Source organism: Peromyscus maniculatus, chromosome 23, assembly GCF_049852395.1.
Source record: "Peromyscus maniculatus bairdii isolate BWxNUB_F1_BW_parent chromosome 23, HU_Pman_BW_mat_3.1, whole genome shotgun sequence".
Lineage (NCBI taxonomy): Eukaryota > Metazoa > Chordata > Mammalia > Rodentia > Cricetidae > Peromyscus > Peromyscus maniculatus.
The window spans coordinates 25,669,644-25,690,036 of record NC_134874.1 but is presented as its reverse complement, the minus strand read 5'-3'; the positions used below and the strand labels follow the sequence as shown (position 1 = coordinate 25,690,036).

The following is a 20,393-nucleotide window of genomic DNA, read 5'->3' as shown; positions in this document are numbered from 1 at the left end:
TACTATTTTTAGCACTTCTTTTGTAAAGGTTTATTTTTACTTTTATGTGTATATACATATGCTTGTGAGTGTATGTGCCCATGGGGACCAGAAGAGGACATCAGATCCCCCAAGCTGGAGTTACAGGTAGTTGTAAGTGGCCCTTTGTAAGACTTGGAACTGAATTCAGGTCCTCTCTTAGGAGCATTATTATTATTATTATTATTATTATTATTATTATTATTATTTTTCCCGAGACAGGGTTTCTCTGTATAACAGCCCTGGTCATCCTGGAACTCTCTTTGTAGACCAGGCTGGCTTTGAACCCACAGAGATCTGCCTGTCTCTGCCTCCCTAGTGCTGGGATTAAAAGTGTGAACCACCACCGCCCAGCTACACTAAGTATTCTTAACTGCTGAGCCATCTCTCCAGCCCTTCTATGATTATTTTTGAGACAGGGTCCGATGTAGCCCAGGCTGGCCTCAAACTTATTGTGTAGCCAAGGATGGACCTTCATGCAACTCCTGATCCTTCTACCATCACCTCACACATGCCGGGACGCCACACCTGCCTAATTTGTCTCTACAAAGTGAACTACTGAGGACTTCAAAAAGCAACACAGCCTGCCTTCTTTGTTTTCTCCCTCACTGGCTTCCATCTCAGCATAACGTTCTACAAGTGTATCCAGGCTGGGGCAACTGTCAGCGCGCCCTTCCTGAAGGTGGAGTGTGCTTCATCATACCCGTGTGTCGCAAGTTTACGCCTTCGCCTGTTGATGGATATTTGGGCCTTATCCCTCCCTATTTTGGCTTTTGTGAATCATGTTGCCCGGACCATGAACGTCTAGGCCCCACACGATTCTCTTTCCAACTCTTCAGGATGTATACCCAGAAGTGGAAAAGTAATTCTTTTAATTATTTTTCCCTCTCAGATTAAAAAAAAAAAAAGTATACACACACACACACACACACACACACACACACACACACACACACACACACACAGGTTTATTTATGTGTATGTATGTGTACATGCACATATGTGTGGAGGCCGGAAGACGGCTTCAGATCCCCTGAAGCTTCGGCTGTGAGCCACCGTGTGGGAGCTGGCAGCAGAATTCAGGTCCTCAGCAAAAGCAGTGTTCTTAACTCCTGAGGTCCCATTATGTAGCTCAAGCTGGCTCCAACTCACTCTGTAGACCAGGCTGGCCTTCAATTCCTGCTTTAGTTTGAGTGTTGGGATGACAGTTAGTTATGTTCTACTATACTTATCTATTAAAAATTTTAAAAGTTTATTTCTTTATGTGTGTGTGTGTGTGTGTGTGTGTGTGTGTGTGTGTGTACGTAGACACGAGTGCTATGGTGCATGTGTGGAGGTCAGGGACACCCCGTGGGAGCTACTTTTCCACTTCCACCATGTGAACACCAGGGATTGAACCCAAATCACCAGGCCTGACAGCAACTGCTAGGCCATCTTGCCACCTCGACTTTTACAGTTTTGGAGAAAGTGTCCCCACTAAGTATTTTACAAAGCATTAACAGCTTACAAGGGTTCCAATCTTTTTACCTCTTCGCCAGTACTTTATCCATTTAAAGTTTACTGTTTTGCGTTGTTTTTTGTTTTTGTTTTTTAAATTGAAATGATGTGTTCCTGTGTGTCTGTGGGTACCTGAGGAAGCCAGAAGAGGGTGGTGGATTCCCTGGAGCTGTCCCAGGCAGTGAGCTGTCCAGAGGGTGCTGGGAGTTGAACTTGGATTCTCTGAAAGAGCAGCCAGTGCTTTAACCCTGGGACTCTCTCTCCAGCTTGTTTTATATTCTCACCAGTTGCCATTTGATGGGGGCGAGTAAGGTCCCAACTCTACTTAGGCAGCTTTCCTCTTTGGCCTCTGTGTCTTTTGTTTTTGTTTAAGAAACGGTATTATGGGGCTGGAGAGACGGCTCAGAGGTTAAGAGCACTGGCTGCTCTTCCAGAGGTCCTGGGTTCAATTCCCAGCACCCACATGGTGGCTCACAAACATCTGTAATTCGATCTGGTGCCCTCTTCTGGTGTGTAGGCAGAACACTGTATACATAATAAATAAATTATTCTAAAAAAGAAAAGAAAAAGAAATGGTATTATGGAGTCCAGGCTGGCTTCCTACTCTGTGTTATCAATGACCTTGAACCTCTGATCGTCCTGCCACTACTTCCTCAAGGCTGAGATGTGCGATGTTGGGGATGGAACTCAGGGCTTCATGCATGCTAGCAACTGAGCTATATCTCCAGCCCCCATGTAGGTCTTATATCTGTCAATAGCAGCAAATCACAGGATGCTCCACCAAGCAGCAAAAGAAAATGCTATTCTCTGTCAGGGAAGAAGGTAAAAGGAACCATTGTCAACCGGGGCCTTTCAGCAAAGTGACAAAGAAGGCAATCGTCTTCAAAGAGCTGGGGAATGTCAGAACAAACGGTGTTCAACAAAGATCCTGAGTTTAAAACCAAATTATTCGATCTCTTTCTCTCTTCTTTTTGGAGGCATGGTCTTGCCGTGTGACCCAGGCTGGTCTTGAACTTGTGAGCCTCCCGCTTCAACCTCCCGAGGACTCAGTGTCCTCACAATATGGCAGTTGGCTTCTACCAAGCAAAGGCTCCAAGAGGTGGTGAGCACTAGGCAGAGCGTATTCTTCATGACCTAGCCTCGGGTGCTACCAAACACAGAGTCCCTGAGGCACACATTGAAAGGGGAGAGAGGAAGGGGCACAGGAGCTTTCCGCATGAAGCATGTTGGAGTCATCAGTCATTTTAAAACCATTGCAGAATCTGGGTATGGTGCTGAGTGTGTGTAATTTCAGCACCTGGGAGGTGGAGGCAGGAGGATTATAAATTCAAGTCTATCCCTAGCTACACAGCTAGTCTGAGGCCAGTCTGGGCTACAAGAGACCCTGTCTCAGAGCAAAACAAACCTATCCGAGATGTTTTAAAATAGGGCATGTGGGAGACAGGCAGGGCAGAGGGACAGTTAAAATGCCAGGTGTGATGGTTAATCTTAACATGAAAATGACTGGACCAAGAGGCACTCGGGAAACTGGTAAAGGGCACTCAAGGGGCGTCTGTGTGGCCAGATTGGAGACAAGTAGGTCACAAGGGCTCTAACTGGATCGATGACTTAATCTGTTGCTGGATTGAAAATCTGAACAGAGGGACCCGTGAAGCTCAGCAGATAAAGGCATTTGCCACCAAGCCCAGTGATCTGAATTTGACCCTGGGACCCACATCGTGGAAGGAAAGAACTGACTCCCATAAGCTGCCCTCTGACTTCCATATCCACGCTGTGTGGGCATAATACATAGATACTAATACACACACACACACACACACACACACACACACACTCTCTCTCTAAAGGAATTTGACTAGATGATGGGGAAGCGATGGAGATGTAGAAGGTGGGACGTGGATGGAGGAAGTAGATGGGGGCTGTGTCCTTGGGAGCTGTATCTTGTTTCAGTCCCTTCTGCTGTGGGATGTCTTTCTCTACGCTGTGAATATGTGCTGCTCTGATTGGTTGATTAAATAAAGCTGTTTGGCCAATGGTGAGGCAGAATAAGCTAAGGTTAGGCGTGACATTCCAACTGGAGAGAGAGGAGAAGAAAGGAGAGGTGGAGGGGACGCTGAGAAGTACCGCCAGGAGAAGATGTAAAAGTACTGGTAAGCCACGAAGCCATGTGGCAAGACACAGAAATGGGCTGAGTTAAGTTATAAGAGCTAGCTAGCGAGAAGCCTGAGCCATTAGGCTATACAATTTGTAAGTAATATAAGCCTCTGTGTGTTTACTTGGGTCTGAGTAGCTGCGGGACCGGGCGGGATTCAGGAAAACTTCCGACTACACTTTTCCTGTTATAGCTCCATTATTCCCGGTCCACTGTGATGTGAACAGCCTCTCCACACACTCCTGCAGCCATGAAATGAGCTGTTTTGCCATGCCCTCCCAGGATGGACCCAAACCTCTGAAACCATAAGCAAAATAAAGGCTTCCTTTCATAGGCTGTTTGTGTCAGGGCTTTTGACACAAATCTGAGTAAACTATCGTACCAGGTAAGGAATGTGAGCCTGAAAGAGAAGGCCAGGCTGAGAGCCTGAGGAGGAGGATGAGTCTTCTCAATACATGTGTGTTTGTGTGTGTGCAGGTGCATGTGTGTGGTGGTTTGCCTAAGAACAGGCTCACAGATTTGAATGCTTGGTCATTAGGGAGTGACACTACTTAACTGGGATTAGGAGGTGTGGCCTTATTGGAGGAAGTGTGTCACTGGGGGCGGGCTTTGAGGTTTCAAATGCTCAAGCCAGGCCCAGTGTCTTTCTCTTCCTGCTTCCTGCCGATCTGGATGTGGAACTCTCAGCTACCTCTCCAGCACTGTGTCTGCCTGCGTGCTGCCATGCTTCAAGCCATGATGATAATGGACTAAACCTCTGAAAATGTAAGCCAGCCCCAATGAAATGCTTTCCTTTATAAGCGCTGCATGGTCATGGCTGTCTCTTCACAGTAACAGAACACTGAGCAGGACATGCACAAGTATGCACACACGTGTGGTCCTGGGCAATGCAGAGGCTGTCACTTTTTTTTTTAAAGATATTATGTATACAGTGTTCTGCCCGCATGTATGCTGTATACTAAAAGGCGGCACCAGATCTTACTACGGATGGTTGTGAGCCACCATGTGGTTGCTGAGAATTGAACTCAGGACCTCCTCAGGACCTCTGGAAGAGCAGCCAGTGCCCTTAACCACTGAGCCATCTCTCCAGTCCCTGAGGCTGTCATTCTTTAGGGGTTGCCTACCTTGTTATTTTGAGCCAGGGTCCCTCATTTGCCTGGCCTCTCACTGGACAGGCTAGGGTGGCTGGCCAGCCAGTTCCAGGGGCCCATCTGCCTCTGTCTCCCTAGCACTGGGATTTCACATGCCCCAACATGCCTGTTTTTTGTAAAATTGGGATTCTAGGGATCAAACTCAGGTCCTCATGTCCTTTACCAACCGAGTTACTTCTACATACCCATTTAAGGATCCTAGCACAGTAGAGATATGGCCAGGGATTTGCAATAAACATCGGAAATCGGTCTCTAGCAGTCACCTCTAGGTGGAAGTTTGGGCCCCCACCAGGACTTCCCTTCTCAGGGGGCCCCTGTCAAGCCTGAGGGGTGTCACCGTATACCACTGGCAGAGACCATCTGTTCTTTTGTTTGTTCTCACAGACAGTGTATGAATGTGTGCACATATGTACGGTGCGTGGTGTGGGCATGGTGTATATAAGGTATTACGCACGTGGTTGTGTGCGTATGTGTATGCATGTGTGCACGTGTCTAAATGTGCACACGGGGGCCCGAGCTTGCTGCCTTATGTGCTGTCTCGCTCTTCCACCCTATTCACTGAGGCAGGGTCTGTCAATCAAACCCAAAGCTTGTTAATATGGCTACTTGGGCTACTGGCTTATTCTGGGGATCCTGTTTCTGCCTCCAAAGCTGGAATGGCAGGTGGGCTATCACACTCACCCAGCATATATTTATATGGCTTCTGGGGATCTGAACTTCGGTCCTAGAACTGAAGTTACAGGCTGCTGTGAGTTGCCAGGTGGGTGCCGGGAACCAAATCCAGGTCCTCTAGGAGAGCAATAATTGCTCTTAAACTGCCGAGTCAAATCCTTAGCCCCTCTTTCTTACGTGTGCAATAGGTTGTGCCGAGTCACGCTTGACTTTTTAGATGGGTGCTGGGGATTTGAACTCAGGTCCCCAAGCTTACACAGCAAGAGCCGGTACCCTCTACGTCATTTCTCCAGGCCTTATCATCATATTTTAAAGATAAAGTCTCTCACCAGGGATCTGGGGCTCTTCCATTAGGCTAGAGTGACTGGTCAAAGAACTCCAGGGATCCACCCGTCTATGCCTCCCTCCTGCTGGGATGACACACACGCCACCATTCCTGGCTTTTCCGTGTGGGACCTGGGGATTGGACTCAGGTCCTTACGCTTGCTGGGCAAGCACTTCACCCACTCAGGCGCCTCCCCAGCCCCTTGTTCTAAGTCATTAAATTCTGACTGCGACTTCAGCTACGGCAGGGCCCCCATTTCCAGTTAGGAAGGTAACGGCACCAACAGGACAGGGCCAAATGGTCCATGGCTGTACTTGCCAGGGTGTGGCTGTCTTGGGTTTCCCCTGGAGGCCCCCTGGGGCTAGTCTGTCTTTCCCTAAATGTCCTCAGACAGTGGCCTCAGCCCAGCGTACCCAGGCAAGTGATAAAGAGCTAGACACACTTTGTGTACATTTAAGCTTTTCTTGCATCAATGCCTCTTTAGCTGCCGGTATCCAGCAGTTTGTTAGCAAGACCTTAATAAAGCAGTAATGCAGGGACCAGCTCAGGGCAGTATGAACCAGAGACCGTAAATGGAAGCCCAACCCAGGTGGCAGTTATGGGTTTCCTATAGCTATGGACCAATCCATGAAATGGGCTTTTTTTTGTTCGTTGTTTTGTAGCACAGGTTAGACTCAAGTTTATGCTTCTGCTTCAGTCTGCCAACCCCTGGAATCCTAGGCCCACGCCACCATGTGCCTGGTAAAACATGTGCTTTCTATGGTGGCACTTTTCAAAGGTTGTAACAGGGGCTAGGGGATTGGCTCGGTTGGTAACGTGCTTGCCAGGCAACCACGGGGATCTGTGTTCAGATTCCCAGCGCTGAGTTTGTAAAAAGGCAAATGTGTCAGTGCATGTCTGCGATCTCAGATCTGGGGAGGTGGAGTTAGGATCCCTGGGCTCACTGGCCAGCCAGACCAGTAGAATTGGGGAGGTCCAGGTTCAGTGAGAGACCATGCCTCAAAAACAAGGTAGGGAGAAATAGAGGAAGGCACCAGTGGTCAACCTCTGGCTTCTAACTGCTAGGACAGACAGTAGGCACATGTCTCCATGGTAAAGCACCTGTCTAGGGTTCTCTCGTGAGGGTGGAGGAAGCACCTTAGGGGTACCATGTCTGCCTATAATCCCCCAGTAAGGGGTTGAGGGTATTACTCAGTGCTAGCAGGCTTGTCCAGAATCCCCTGCCCCCATGAAGGGCTGGAGTATGGCTCTGGTATAGCACCTTCACACATACACGCACACATAAGCATACACCAGACACAGACAGACAGACAGACACAAAGATAGCAGCATGTCCCTTTGCCTTCCAGTGGTGGCCTTGGCTATCAAGAGGCTCCTAGCGACAGGAGTCCAGGCTAGCCTGGGCATCTGGCTGGGTGCTTGGAGTAACAGGTTCTCCCGATCAGAATTCTTGAGTGCAAACCACAGTCACTCCCACCCCTTTCTGGGTATTCTGGGTCCTTCCTATTTTGTTCCTTATCAGTAAAATCAGGCTTCCACTCCTCGGGTCTGCTGTATCGTTGGCATGACCTAACTGAAGGGAGGGTCACAGAAGAGCCTCGAATGTACTACGTTGTCACAGACTCCATTTCCGGAAGGGCCTGGCTATAAGGAAAAGAGGGAGGGGTCTGCTTTTCCAGGGTGACAATCTCCGGCCCCTCTAACCAGGTCCTGGGTTCTGAGGCTGTGACGCTCTCTAGAGAGCAGAGGCAAGTGCTGTAGTGAGGAGACCCACCTTGATCAGGAAGCTCACGTCACACGTCCCCAAACCTCCCGACACTGTGGCTACCCTCTGTCACCTGGAGGTATAGCCCAAGGAGTCTGCCCCATCTCTAGGCTGGAAACTTTCATGTCGTCAGTCCCACCTTAAAGGGGTGAATTCTGATTGGTCCATGGTGGGCTTGTGCATGGTCATGTGACACAGCTCCAACCAATAAGGTGAGAGGGTCTGTGCCAGGCTTGGTGGGGGCAGGGAGAGAATAGGATCTGAGTACTTTGTTGGAGGACACTGTTGGAAGCCACAGCACTTGCTCTAGCTGGATTTCTCACTGTCGACAATGAAGCTCTCCCAGCTGCTCCACAGGAGGACACAGCTATCCTGGCCACAGGATGGCCAGTCAGATAAAAAAAAAAAAAAAAAGATCTTGATGACATCATCACATCTTCAGGTTAACTGATATCGAACAGCCCAGCTCCTAGCACTTTTGGTGGTTCTGAGGGGTGTAACTCTTCCAGAGTGAGTGTTCTACCTAAGCCACCCCCCCAACCCCTCACTGGGGGATTCTAGGCAGGTGCTCTCCCTGCAAAAGCCACGCCCCCAGCCCCTCACTGGGGGATTCTAGGCAGGAGCTCTACCACTGAGCCACACCCCAGCCCTTCACTAGGGGATTCTAGGCAAGAGCTCTACCACTGAGCCATGCCCATACCTGTTGCTGTTAGATTTTAGGCATGTGCTCTACTACTGAGCTGCACCCCCAAACCTTTTTTATTTTATTTTCCCAGCCAGGATCGTACTAAGTTGGCCAGGCTGCCTTTGGAGTCATTCTGTAGCTCAAGCAGGCCTTGAACGTGTGATCCTCATGCCTCAAGCTCCTGTGTATTTGAATGGTCCCAGCATGAACCTCTTCTCTTCAGTTTACTCTTCTGACAATTTCACGCGTGCATTTAATGCACTGCTGTCATTTCCAACCTGCATTACTCTCTCTCATCCTCTCCCTCACACTGAGCCTTTTCTTTTCCCAGACACCCTGTCCCGCATCAACTCCCCTCGCTTCCCTACTTCCTCAGGGCCCATGTCAAATGCTCCTTCCTTCACTGCGGTAGTTCTCAACCCATGGGTTGCAAACCCTTGGGAGATTGCATATCAGATATTTACATTACAATTCATAGCAGAGGCAAATTACAGTTATGAAGTAGCAATGGAATAATCTTAAGGTTGGGGGTCACCACAACACGAGGAACTATACGAAGGAGTCGCAGCATTAGGAAGGTTGACAATCACTGATTCACTGATTCTCAATTCTGCTCAATAACAACCTGTCATACTCTGTCTTCTCGGTTATAAACCACCATGCCAAGAACACTTTTTTTTTAGTTCTTCAAGACAGGGTTTCTTTATGTAGCCTTGGCTGTCCAAGAACTCACTCTATAGACCAGGGTGGCCTCGAACTCACAGATACCCACTTGCCTCTGCCTTCCCAGCGCTGGGATTAAAAGCGCGCACCAACACCATTGCCTGGCCAAGATCACTTTTTAAAAGGTTTATTGTATTTTTAAATTATATGTACAGGTGTGGATATGCACATGAGTGTGGGTGCCTATAGAGGCCAGAAGAGGGCGTCAGATCTGGAATTACAGGTGCTTGTGAGCCACTCAGTGTGGGAGCTGGGAGTTGAACCTGGGTCCTCTAGAAGAGCAGAATGTGCTTTTAACGACTGAACTTTTTCTCTAGCCCTCCACCCCAGAACACTCTCATATCATCCCTATCTGTTAAGGGTTGGTTGTAAGATGACCTCCGTAGGCTTAAACACTTGGCCCTTGAACAGAGCTCAGGCTACTGCTTTGGGAGGTCAGAGTCTTTAGGGTACGGAGTCTCCCAGGAAGAAGTGAGTCACTGTGGGCAGGCCTTGACGCTTTTATGGCTGGGCTCCTACTTCCTGTTTGTCATCCACTTCCTGGTCTGCCATGACGTGAGAAGTATTAGCATTAGCGATGGTCCCTCGGTTATGAATTCCACCGTGCCTTCCCCGCCATGAGAGACTGTCCTCTAAGAGTGTGAGCCAGAGCAAACAGTTCCTCCTTCACAGCTCTGAGAAAAGTTCGCTGACACAGGTCCTCTTCCCACACCATACTGTATACAGTCAAAGTTTTCTTTAATGTGTACACTCGGGTGCATGTGTGCGCACAAGCACACGTGTGTATGTCCACATGGAGACCTAAGGTTGACATCAGGTTATCTTTCCTCCGTTGTTCTCTGTCCTCCTTTTCTTCTCTGCCCCCTTTTTCTGAGACAGTCTCTTCCAACCCTGAAGTTCACTGCCCCCCTATTTTAAGGCTTTATTTTTAATTATGTGTGTGTGTGTGTGTGTGTGCGTGTGCATATACATGATTGTGGGTCAGAAGAGGGAATTAGATCTGCTGGAGCAGGAGTTACAGGTGGTTGTGAACTGCTTGATATGGGTACTGGGAACCGAACTCAGGTCCTCTGTCAGAGGAGCATGTGTGTACTTGACCACTGAGATATCTTTCTAACCTCCAGTCCGTTTTTTTTTTTTTTTTCTTCTTCAAGACAGGACTTCTCTTTGTAGACCAGGTTGGCCTTGAACTCACAGAGATCCAGCTGTCTCTGCCTTCTGAATGCTGGGATTAAAGGCGTACACCACCACTGCCCGGCCTTTTTTTTTTTTAATGTAAGTGCTGGGGAATCCCAACTCATGCAATGCACGCTTGCATACGGGTGTTTTACCGCCTGAGCCATCTCTCCAGCTCCGAAGGCTACCCTTGACTTAGCCACATATTGCTAAGATGTGAAGAAACGGAGCTGCCAAGGGTAAGACGAAACAAACGTGGGAACATCATACAGCTGAAGCCAGGAGTGGAAGCTCACTCCCAGGACTTAAAGGCCGGAGAAGGGCAGTTATCCTAATGAGTTCTAGGATATGAGGGAGGTGGGAGGGAGGAGGGACCGGGAGGAGAGAGACCCAATATGAATGAGAATGAATGAATGAACACAGCTGGATAGAAAGTAGGGGGACTTTCACCAGGCTGCTTCCCACCTCTGCCTTCAACATGCCGTTTTGCAAGTACTTAGGGGCTGTGTGATAGATTTCAGAGCCAATCACAGAGCTAGAGATTTGACAGCATCTCTGAAGAACAGCCTGGGGCTGGGTAACATGAGGCACACCTTGCAGAAGTGGAGCCCGGCTACCCTGCTCCAGCTTTCTCCCAAGAAAGACACACCTGAGTACTGCGAGGTTAAGGAGTCAGAAAAACACTGAAGTTGGATGTGGTATCCCAGGCCTGTCTTCCCAGCCACTTAGGAGGCCGAGGGAGAAAAACTCCTGAGTTCAGGCTTGTCATGGCTATAGAGTGATTCGAGGTCAGCCTGGGCAACTTAGTACGGCCCTGTATCAAAATAAAAAACTGAAAAAGGCTTGAGGAGTGGCTCAGTGGTAGAGCACCTGCCTAGAATCCCCCAGTGAGGGGCTGGGGTGTGGCTCAGTGGTAGAGCCCCTGCCTAGAATCCCCCAGTGAGGGCTGGGGTGTGGCTCAGTGGTAGAGCACCTGCCTAGAATCCCCCAGTGAGGGGCTGGAGTGTGGTCCAGTGGTAGAGCCCCTGCCTAGAAACCCTAGTGAGGGGCTGGGGTGTGTGGCTCAGTGGTAGAGCCCCTGCCTAGAATCCCCCAGTGAGGGGCTGGGGTGTGGCTCAGTGGTAGATCACCTGCCTAGAATCTCCCAGTGAGGGGTTGGGGTGTGGTCCAGTGGTAGAGCACCTGCCTAGAATCCCCCAGTGAGGGGCTGGGGTGTGGCTCAGTGGTAGAGCACCTGCCTAGAATCCCTCAGTGAGGGGTTGGGATGTGGCTCAGCGGTAGAGTGTGCTTGCCTAATATGCAGGCTGCCCTGAGTCCAATCCTAAGTGCTGAAAAAAAAAAAAGAAAGAAAGAAAGAGGCCACAAGGGAACATATGAAGGTCAGTGGTTTGATCCTGTGCTCTTGAATCTTTCTGATCAGCATACTGTGAACAGAAGGGCTGGGGGCACTGTTGAATATGAGCCTCCTCTGTAACCTGTGCTGGCAAAAACAGAGCTTCATCCACAGAGATGTAGACTTGGGCTCTATCACTGATCTCATGACCTTGAGCAAGTTAATCCCTGAGCGCCAAGCTCCTTCTTTGTAAAAGCTATGCCACCGAGTTGTCTCGGTCCCTGTATACACTAGGATATATGTCATGTGCATGTCTGCATTTCTATAGAAAGAGAGACTAGATTCTCCTTCCTCCCTAACTCCTACTAAGATGTCACATATAATCTAAAGCCTCTTCATTCAGGTAGGCTCCCAGGCTGCCCCAGCCAGTGTTCAGTCTCCCCTCTTTCTTTATTTAAAATCATACACACACACACACACACACACACACACACACACACACACACACACACGTTTATATTATATCAATGCGTGGGTATGTGCACATGAGTGCAGGTACCTGCAGAGGCCAGAAGAGGGCACCAGATCCCTTGGAGCGGGACTTCCTGGAGGTTGTGAGCCACCTGGCATGGGTGCTGGGAAGAATGAACTTAGATCCTCTGCAAGAGCAGCCATCAGTCTTAACTGCTGAGCCATCTCTCCAGGCCTGGGCCTCCTTTCTTCTACCCTGCTGGACCATGTCTCTTAACTTCAGCTTTCCAATTATGTCCCTTTCCTTCCCTAGACTGGGCACTTAACTCGGCAGAGGGAGGGGCAGCCTATCTCTACATCCCTTGGGCTCAGAGGCACCCAGGCACCGAGTGAGTATCCTCCAATGTCATTCCAGTCTCTTCCCCGAGTTCTACCTGCTCCACTCCAAGGAGACGTGGGGTGGGGTGGGGGAGCGAGGGGGGAAGGAAGTGACTAAGTCTGCCAGGAGGTGGAGGCAGGGGAGTGCTTGGGGAGGAGGTTCAGGGTGGTGATGTCACTGGTCCTGAGGACCAAAGTGGAATTGACAGGGGTGGAGGGGACACTCTAGGAAGAGATAAATGACGAGGACCACGTACAGGTGGGAAGAGGGAAGAGACGGCAGGCAACCCGTGGGTGTTACTAGCGTATCGGCTGGGGGTGGGGGGTGGGGGGTGGCTAAAGACGAGGATTCTGGATCCAGGTTCCTCAAAAGGCCTTGAATGCCACAGCAAGGACCTGGCCCTACAGACACGGGGACTTGTCTCTTTTAAGCAGGCAGTGTGATAGCCTGGAGATGCCTGCTTTGCGGTGAGATGGGCGCTAACGGGAATCTGGACCACTGTGGTGGGGGAGAAGAATCAAGAACTACTACCTGCATGGCTCACTGCTGTAATAATAATAATAGCCACACACCACCATCCCTTTCCAGGCACAGTTGTCTTTACATGAATTGAACGACCCACCCCCAGCAGGCAGCTCCTTGAAAAGGAAGTGGACCTGACTGTGCTATGTCCATTTCACAGAGGGACAAACAGAGAGACGGAGAAGGACTGTGACCTGGCCCTGGGGCCACTGGGGCTGATTCCAACCCGAAGCCACGCCTGGGCTCAGAGTGCACAAGGGCAGTGGTTGTCAGCCCTCAGACCGGCTAGGCTCAGCGGTTTCTGGAGTCGGAGCCTGGAGACAAGGAGGTGACCTTTGACCTCTCAGTCATCTTGCAACTGGTCACTTGGGCCTATCCTGGAAGGAACCTTGCAAGGGGACAGGGTTTCCCTTGGGTCAGGTGGGCGGGCCATTGTGAGCTTGTCTCTGAGTCTTAATTTGAGACCTTCGACTTGGACCCTGGGAGCAGCAGATGCCCATAAAAAGGCCAGTCCCTTCACCAAGGCACAGGGCACAGACAGACTCCTGTCTGTCTACCGAATGTCCCCCCTAAAAGCCCTCTTTCCTCCAGACTGAGAAAGAAGAGAACCAGAGAGCTTGGGGGGTGTGTGTGTGTGGGATGCTGAGGCCACAAGTTGGGAGTCTGTTACCTCCAGTCTCTGGGTCCTAGGGATTGTCTAGGGGTGGGCAGAGGGCAGGTGGACGTAGGATTAGCAGGTGTTGACAGAGAGGGACTTTCTGCACTTGGGGGTGGAGGGGGGGGGGAGCGTGTTCAGAATCCGAGCAGTTACCTTTGTTTTCAAATGACCTGTTTAATGATTTACCTGGGGCCATCCAAGGAGCAAGGGGTTCTGCTCAGGCAAGGGAGGTAAAGATTTCAAACCGTGGGTCCCCACAGATAGAGCAGCCCTCGGAGGAGAGAGTAAACAGACGCAGAGCTACCTAGCTGGGCTTCCAAACAATAGTCCTGACCGAGCTCCTCCGAAAGGTTGAAGTCAGGTCCCTGAGCAAGAACTTTGAACAGGCTCTTTCTCCTGAGCCCAAGCCCATCAGGAGACAAGACAGCCTGGGGAGGGAGGGAGGGAGGGAGGGAGGGAGGGGGTGTGTTTGCATTTGACTTCATCTTGGCCCTGTAATGTATTCATTTCTTTGGCAGGGAGGTTGGAGCATCTTCGCCTTAACCGCCACCCCCCTCATACACCCCCCCCCCCAAACCAGACCCATCATAATGGTAAGCCAACAAGGTTTAAGTTAACCATAGCTTGCTCCAGTTCCCACTCCACAGGGGGAAAAGGGCAATTAAAAAAAAAAAAAAAAAAAGACAACCCGACTCTAATCCAACAGGAGTTTATGAAGTCAAACGCACACCTAGCAATGGGAAAAATCCAAGATTAAAAAAAATTTATTTTTCTCTTCTTTTTCTTCTTACCTCCCAAGGCCTTCCACTATTTTTTTTTTTCTCCTCCTGCAACATCCAAGCCCGGCCTCCAGGCAGATCCATAAACACGCCTGCTCCTCCCCTTCCATGGTTCAAAATCCCCCCCCCCTTCCTCCCACTTCGCTGGACCCCCAAAGAGAAAAGAAATCAGCGACCCTGGCCCCGCAGCCCCTCCCCCGCTGCCTGCACCTCCTCTCTCCTCTCTCTCCAGGCACCTGGAGATAAACATCTACTAATGATTTTATGATTTTTCTGTTCTGGGGTAGACGAGCTCAGCGCCATCCCTCCCCGCTTGCCGGTGGCTACAGGGGGGCCGGCCCAACCAAGAGGAGGGGAGTGGTGGTGTTGGATGGATGGGGGGATGGGGCGTGTTTAGTTTGTTAATTTCCACCTCCGGATCCCCACACCTGTTTTTCATTCATTCATTCATTTGTTCATTCATTCATTCATTCACGGATGCATCACAGAGGCCATTTGGGGAGGTTACTAGAGATCTCAGGGAAGGGGACTGAGATGGGGGGGGAGGGTTGGGTGTTGGTGGTAGCAGTTGGAGGCGCAGTGGGGTGGGGGGGATCTGGGTGGAGGGGACCCCCAACTAGAGAGCACAGGGGTGGCTTTGTCCGATGCGGGAGGATGGCAGAGATCCCGGGGGGTGGGGGGGGAATGAAGTTGTTTTGCACTGCGTCCCCCCGGGGTGCGCCTCTTTGTCTGTCCCGGGGCGGGTACCATGCGCCCCCCCATCCCCTCGCCCCATACTCTTTCTCTCTCACCTGGTCTTGGAAGACAGGAAGGCAAGTTTGATGAGGCCGTAGGTGAAGAGCGGGATACTCTCCTTGGCGACGCTGGCAACTTGCAGTCGGTGTTCCAGAATGTGCAGTTCCATCGTCCGCCCAGGGCTCCTCCACAGCGGATCATCCGCGGTGGCCCGAGTTGCGGGGGGGGGGGGACGGGGGACGGGGACGGGGGACGGGGACGAGCAGCGGCCCCCGCCCCCTGCGCGCCCCAAGCCGTGGGGCAACCGGCCCAGGGAAGGGGGCCCGGAGCTCGGTGCTGGGCTGATTTGTACTCGATCCAGAAAAAGGAAGCTTGGCAAGTTGCAAAAAAAGGAGGCCTGGGGAGGACCTGCGGGGTGCAGCGAGCTACGGGGTGGACAAGCAAACAGCGCCCGGCGGAGCGCGGCGCCCGGCGCAGCAGCAGCTGGTGTTCGCTGTAACAAACAACTTGCCACTCAAACGCCGGGCCCGTGCTGCGCAGGCGCTGGCCGCGGAGCCACGCGATGCCTGTCGGGATTTGTAGTCCGTGCTCGCGCTTTTACGCGGCCCTTCCCCCTGGACTACTCCAGCTTGCTGATGTCAAGCCAGGGGGGCTGGGCTGCTGAGCCACGGTGCACCCGGAATGCAAGATTTCGGGGATCCCCAGGGACACAGAAGAACCCTATGGTACACATAGGGAATTCGGAGCCGACCTAAGCTTAGGTGCATGCTCTGTCGTCGCTCAAACTCAGGATTAGGCGCTTTCTTTGGGGGTGTCAAGCGAGCTACCCCTTTCCTCCACAAACAACTCCAGCGTTGGAGAAGGCCTGAGCCGGCCAGGGGAGAGATTTAGAGGGATCTGTGATTGTCGTGCAGCGAAGCCAAAGCAAAAGACAAGGCTTGGGTTAGACAGAGAAGGGTGCCGGGTCCTTATGGAGAGGTGCTGAGGGCTGAATGAGAGCACGCAGGCAGGGGGGGGGGGGGGCTGCTCAGAGGGAGAGCTGCGCGGCCTTCCAGGCAGAAGGAACACCGTGTCCAAACGCAAGGAAGCGTGAAAGCCCCCACGGTACTGTGTTTGGCTTTGTTGCTGCGGAAAATGTGAGGGAGGCGAGAGATAAGGCAGGCACGGGAGCCAGGACCCGGGTCTCCGGGATCATGGGTGCACGGCGGCGGCTGAAGTGACTGTGGATCTCGGGGAGGGGGGAGGGTGCGGGGGTGGGGTGGGGGAGCGGACCCGAATCTGAATGAGAGTCATCCTTCGTGTCTCTCACCCCAGGTTTGCATGCTGTCGGGGGGACCTGTTCGGCAAATATCCCCCCGCCCCCACCCCGCCCCGCGAGCCTTTCATGGTTGACTAGGTTTTGAAATCCTTTAGGTTAAAGTTACTGACTAGTGTTTTTGCCCTCGGGCAGAGTACTTGGGGGGGGGGGGGATGTGGTGGGGTCGAATCTACCTGCTGAGGCGGACAGGAAACTCTTTTTTTTTTTTTTTTTGGAGGGGAGAAAATCCTGCCTGTCAATCTCACATTCGCAGTCCTCTTCTATTAGGGACTTGCTCTGCTTCCTCATACTGACCAGGGAGTGAACGCTAGAATCTGGAGTATGTCTCATGGCCTGTCCATCCCTCTGTTGCTTTGATTTCACTAAAGATTGGGCCTTCGAGATGGCTCAGCGGGTAACGACACTTGCTGCCAAGCCTGATGACCTAAGGTGGATCTCCTGGACCCAGACCTTGGAAGGAGAGAACTCTTCCAAGAAGAGAACCTCTGGTGGCCACATGGGAGCCGCGCGAGACACACACACACACACACACACACACACACACACACACACATCGTTTAAATAATTAATCTTTTGATTTTTATTTTGTTTTTGAGACTGGGTCTCATTTATCTCATGTTATCCTTCGACTCTTCATATAGTTGAGGATGACCCTGAATTTCAGATCTTACCTCCATCTCCTGAGTACTGGGGTTACAGGTGTGCAGTGCCACATCTGGTTTATGCCATGGTAGGGATGGAACCCCGGACTTCATACATACTAGGAAACACTCTGGTTTTTCGAGACAGGGTTTCTTTCTCTGTGTAGTTTTGGTGCCTGTCCTGGATCTCTCTCTGTAGACCAGGCTGGCCTCGAACTCACAGAGATCCACCTGGCTCTGCCTCCCGAGTGCTGGGATTAAAGGCGTGTGCCACCACCACCTGCCTAGGAAACACTTTTAACTGAGGAATCCCAGTTTTTTTTTTTTACTTTTAACTAAAAGCTTTATATATATATATATATATATATATATATATATATATATTCTATAAGTGTTTTGCCTGTATGTATGTATGTGCATCACAAGCATGCTTGGTGCCCAGAGAGTCCAAAAGTGTGTCAGACCCTCAGGAACTGGAGGTACAGATGGTTGTGAGCTGCTCTGTGGGTGCTGGGAATTGAACCCTGGGTTCTCTGGAAGAGCAGCCAGTGTTCTTAACTACTGAGCCATCTCTCCAGTCCCTTATTTACTTTAGAAAAGATTGGTTTTTATTTTCACTTACGTCTCAGCGTCTCTGTGTGTATGTGTTGTGTCTCTATTGGGGGTATGTGTGCCCTGGAAGACCAGAAGTGGGTCTTGCATCCCATGGAGCTGGAATTACAGGTACTCATGAGTCACTTGACATGGCTGCTGAGATTCGAACTCAGGTTCTCTCTTAATCACCAAGGCAGCTCTCCAGCCCTTCTTTTGGTTTTCTGAATTTTTTGGAGACTGGGTTTCCTGTAGCCCAGGTTAGCCCGGAACTCTTGATTTTCCAGCTCCTACCTCTCAAGTTCTTGGGTTGAGGGTGTGCCTCTACCACACATAACAGACCATCCAGAGACTATGTTTCAAGCTGGGCATGCAGCTCAGTGGTAGAGCGCTTGCCCAGCATTTACTAGACCCCGAGTTTGATCCCCAGCACTATAAAATAAAATGAAATATTGGGCATGATGGCACACATCTGTATTTCAGTGCTTGGAGGGCGAGGCAGGAGGATTGTTGCCAGTTGGAGGCCAGCCTGGGCTACGTAGTGAAGTCACAGCAGACTTTGGCTACATAGTGAGTGCCTGCCTTGAGAAACCAAAACTAACTTAACTAAAAGAATCTGTCTCCCTCCTCCAAAAATCTCTATTCCACAAAGGCAATGATTTGGGGGGCTGGCGAGATGGCTCAGCATGTAAAGGTTCTTGTTGCCAAGCTTTAAGATCTGAGTTCAAGCCGGGCGGTGGTGGTGCACGCCTTTAATTCCAGCACTCGGGAGGCAGAGCCAGGCGGATCTCTGTGAGTTCGAGGCCAGCCTGGGCTACCAAGTGAGTTCCAGGAAAGGCTCAAAGCTACACAGAGAAACCCTGTCTCGAAAAAAAAAGAAAAAAAAAAAAAGATCTGAGTTCAATCCCCATGACCCACTTGGTGGAAAGAGATAACCATCTCCCTAAGTTGTCCTTTGGCTTTTATATGTATACACACACACACACACACACACACACACACACACACACACACGCGCGCGCGCACGCACGCATGCACTCTCTTTAAATAAATGTAATAAATAAAGGCAATGACTTCTGGCTGCTCTCTGTTCTTCTCTCACTTTTAGCAACAGCAACTGGTATATGAGGGAAGGCCACTCATTCAGCGTCTAGGGAATACATACATGCAGAAGCTTATGCCTTTCCAATGGACTCGATAGATCCAGAAGGCCCAGATAGAAATGTATCCAGGAGGCCAGCTTGGTGGTACATAGTCATCATCCTAACACTTGGGAGGCAGAGGATCAAGAGTTCAAGGTCATCGTCAGCAACGTAAAGAGTTCAAGGCTAGCCTGGGCTACATTATGAACCACCTCTTTCCCTCCCCTGAAATGCATTCAGGGCCCTAAAAGGCAAGCTATGGCTAGAGTGAAGGTGGCTGGGTGTCAGCCAATCAGAAGGGCACATGAAAGAAGGAATTGTGCCCGTAGGCACAGCATCACAAAGCAGCTAACAGGTGACGAGGCAAGACAAACAGGGCTCCAATCAGGATCGGGTCGGTTTTCTGACTCCTGTTCCCAGTGGGCCAAATCAGTATTTTCCAATCTGCAGGCTGTGACCTGCAAGTGGATGGGGAAATCAATGTTTCAGGACACGACTAGCATAAAAACTGAGAATCCAGAAGGGCACAGAAAAATGCCCATGGTAAGGAGAGGTTACTCTGTCACCAGAATTTATGATTTAGTCACGTGGGTGTGACGTGGGTACAGCCATAGATTGGATCTTGACATACAGGTTTCTGTTTGTGTGTGTATGGGGGTGGGCGGGCTGGGAATTAAATGTAGGACAGCCTCCTGGGTGATGCCCCCTATCCCAGCCCCTCATTGGAAGATTCTAGGCAGGTGCTCTACTGCTGAGCCATGGTTCTAGGCAAGCTCGCTATAGTTAAGACCCAATTCAGCTCAGCTCCCCTCACTGAGGAATTTTTTTTTTTTTTTTTGGTTTCTTGAGACAGGGTTTCTCTGTGTAACAGCTTAGGAGCCCTTCCTGGAACTCACTCTGTAGTCCAGGCTGGCCTTGAACTCACAGAGATCTGCCTGCCTCTGCCTCCCGAGTTCTGGGATTAAAGGCGTGTGCCACCACTGCCCGGCTTTCACTGGGGGATTCTAAGCAGGTGCTCTACCACTGAGCCACACCCCAGCCCCTCACTGGGGGATTCTGGGCAGGTGCTCTACCACTGAACCACACCCCCAGCCCCTCATTGGAGGATTCTAGGCAGGTGCTCTAGCACTGAGCCACACCCCAGCCCCTCACTGGGGGATTCTAGGCAGGTGCTCTACCACTGAGCCACACCCCAGCCCCTCACTGGGGGATTCTAGGCAGGTGCTCTACCACTGAGCCACACCCCAGCCCCTCATGGGGAGGAGCAGATTCTATGTAAGTTCTCGAACACACTGAACTACACTCCTTGGCCTTCACACTGGAAGATTTACAGCATCCACACTGCCACTGAGCTACATCCCCAACCCTTGACTTTTTGAGACAGGGTCTCTCTCTCACAGCTTATTGTTGTGACCAACTGACATTATAACTCAATGTTATTTTATGTCCTTTACACTTAAAAGCTGACACACCATTGAGACACTGGAAAATATGCCAACACGCGTGGAAGAAATTGGCCAATTGTCCTGTTTTCCCTGAGAGCAAGATGGTTTTTCAGGATGGGGGACTTTCAGTTTAAAAAGCACAGGCCATTCTCTGTGCAACCAAGGTGAAGGTGGCCACATCACTTGGAAGCAATTTAGTTATGCAAAGTCATAAA

At 50.7% G+C, this 20,393-nt stretch overlaps 1 protein-coding gene across 1 annotated transcript in view; it reads right to left on the bottom strand.

Moving 5' to 3' along the window:
• Castor2 (cytosolic arginine sensor for mTORC1 subunit 2) overlaps positions 1 to 15,544 on the bottom strand; it is a 37,305-nt gene extending 21,761 nt beyond the window's left edge. Inside the window, exon 1 of the mRNA XM_006971336.4 lies at positions 15,098 to 15,544. Coding sequence (XP_006971398.1) covers positions 15,098 to 15,210 — 113 coding nt within the window. The 5' untranslated portion in view covers positions 15,211 to 15,544. The remainder of the gene's footprint in view (positions 1 to 15,097) is intronic.
• Positions 15,545 to 20,393: the final 4,849 nt, after the last annotated feature.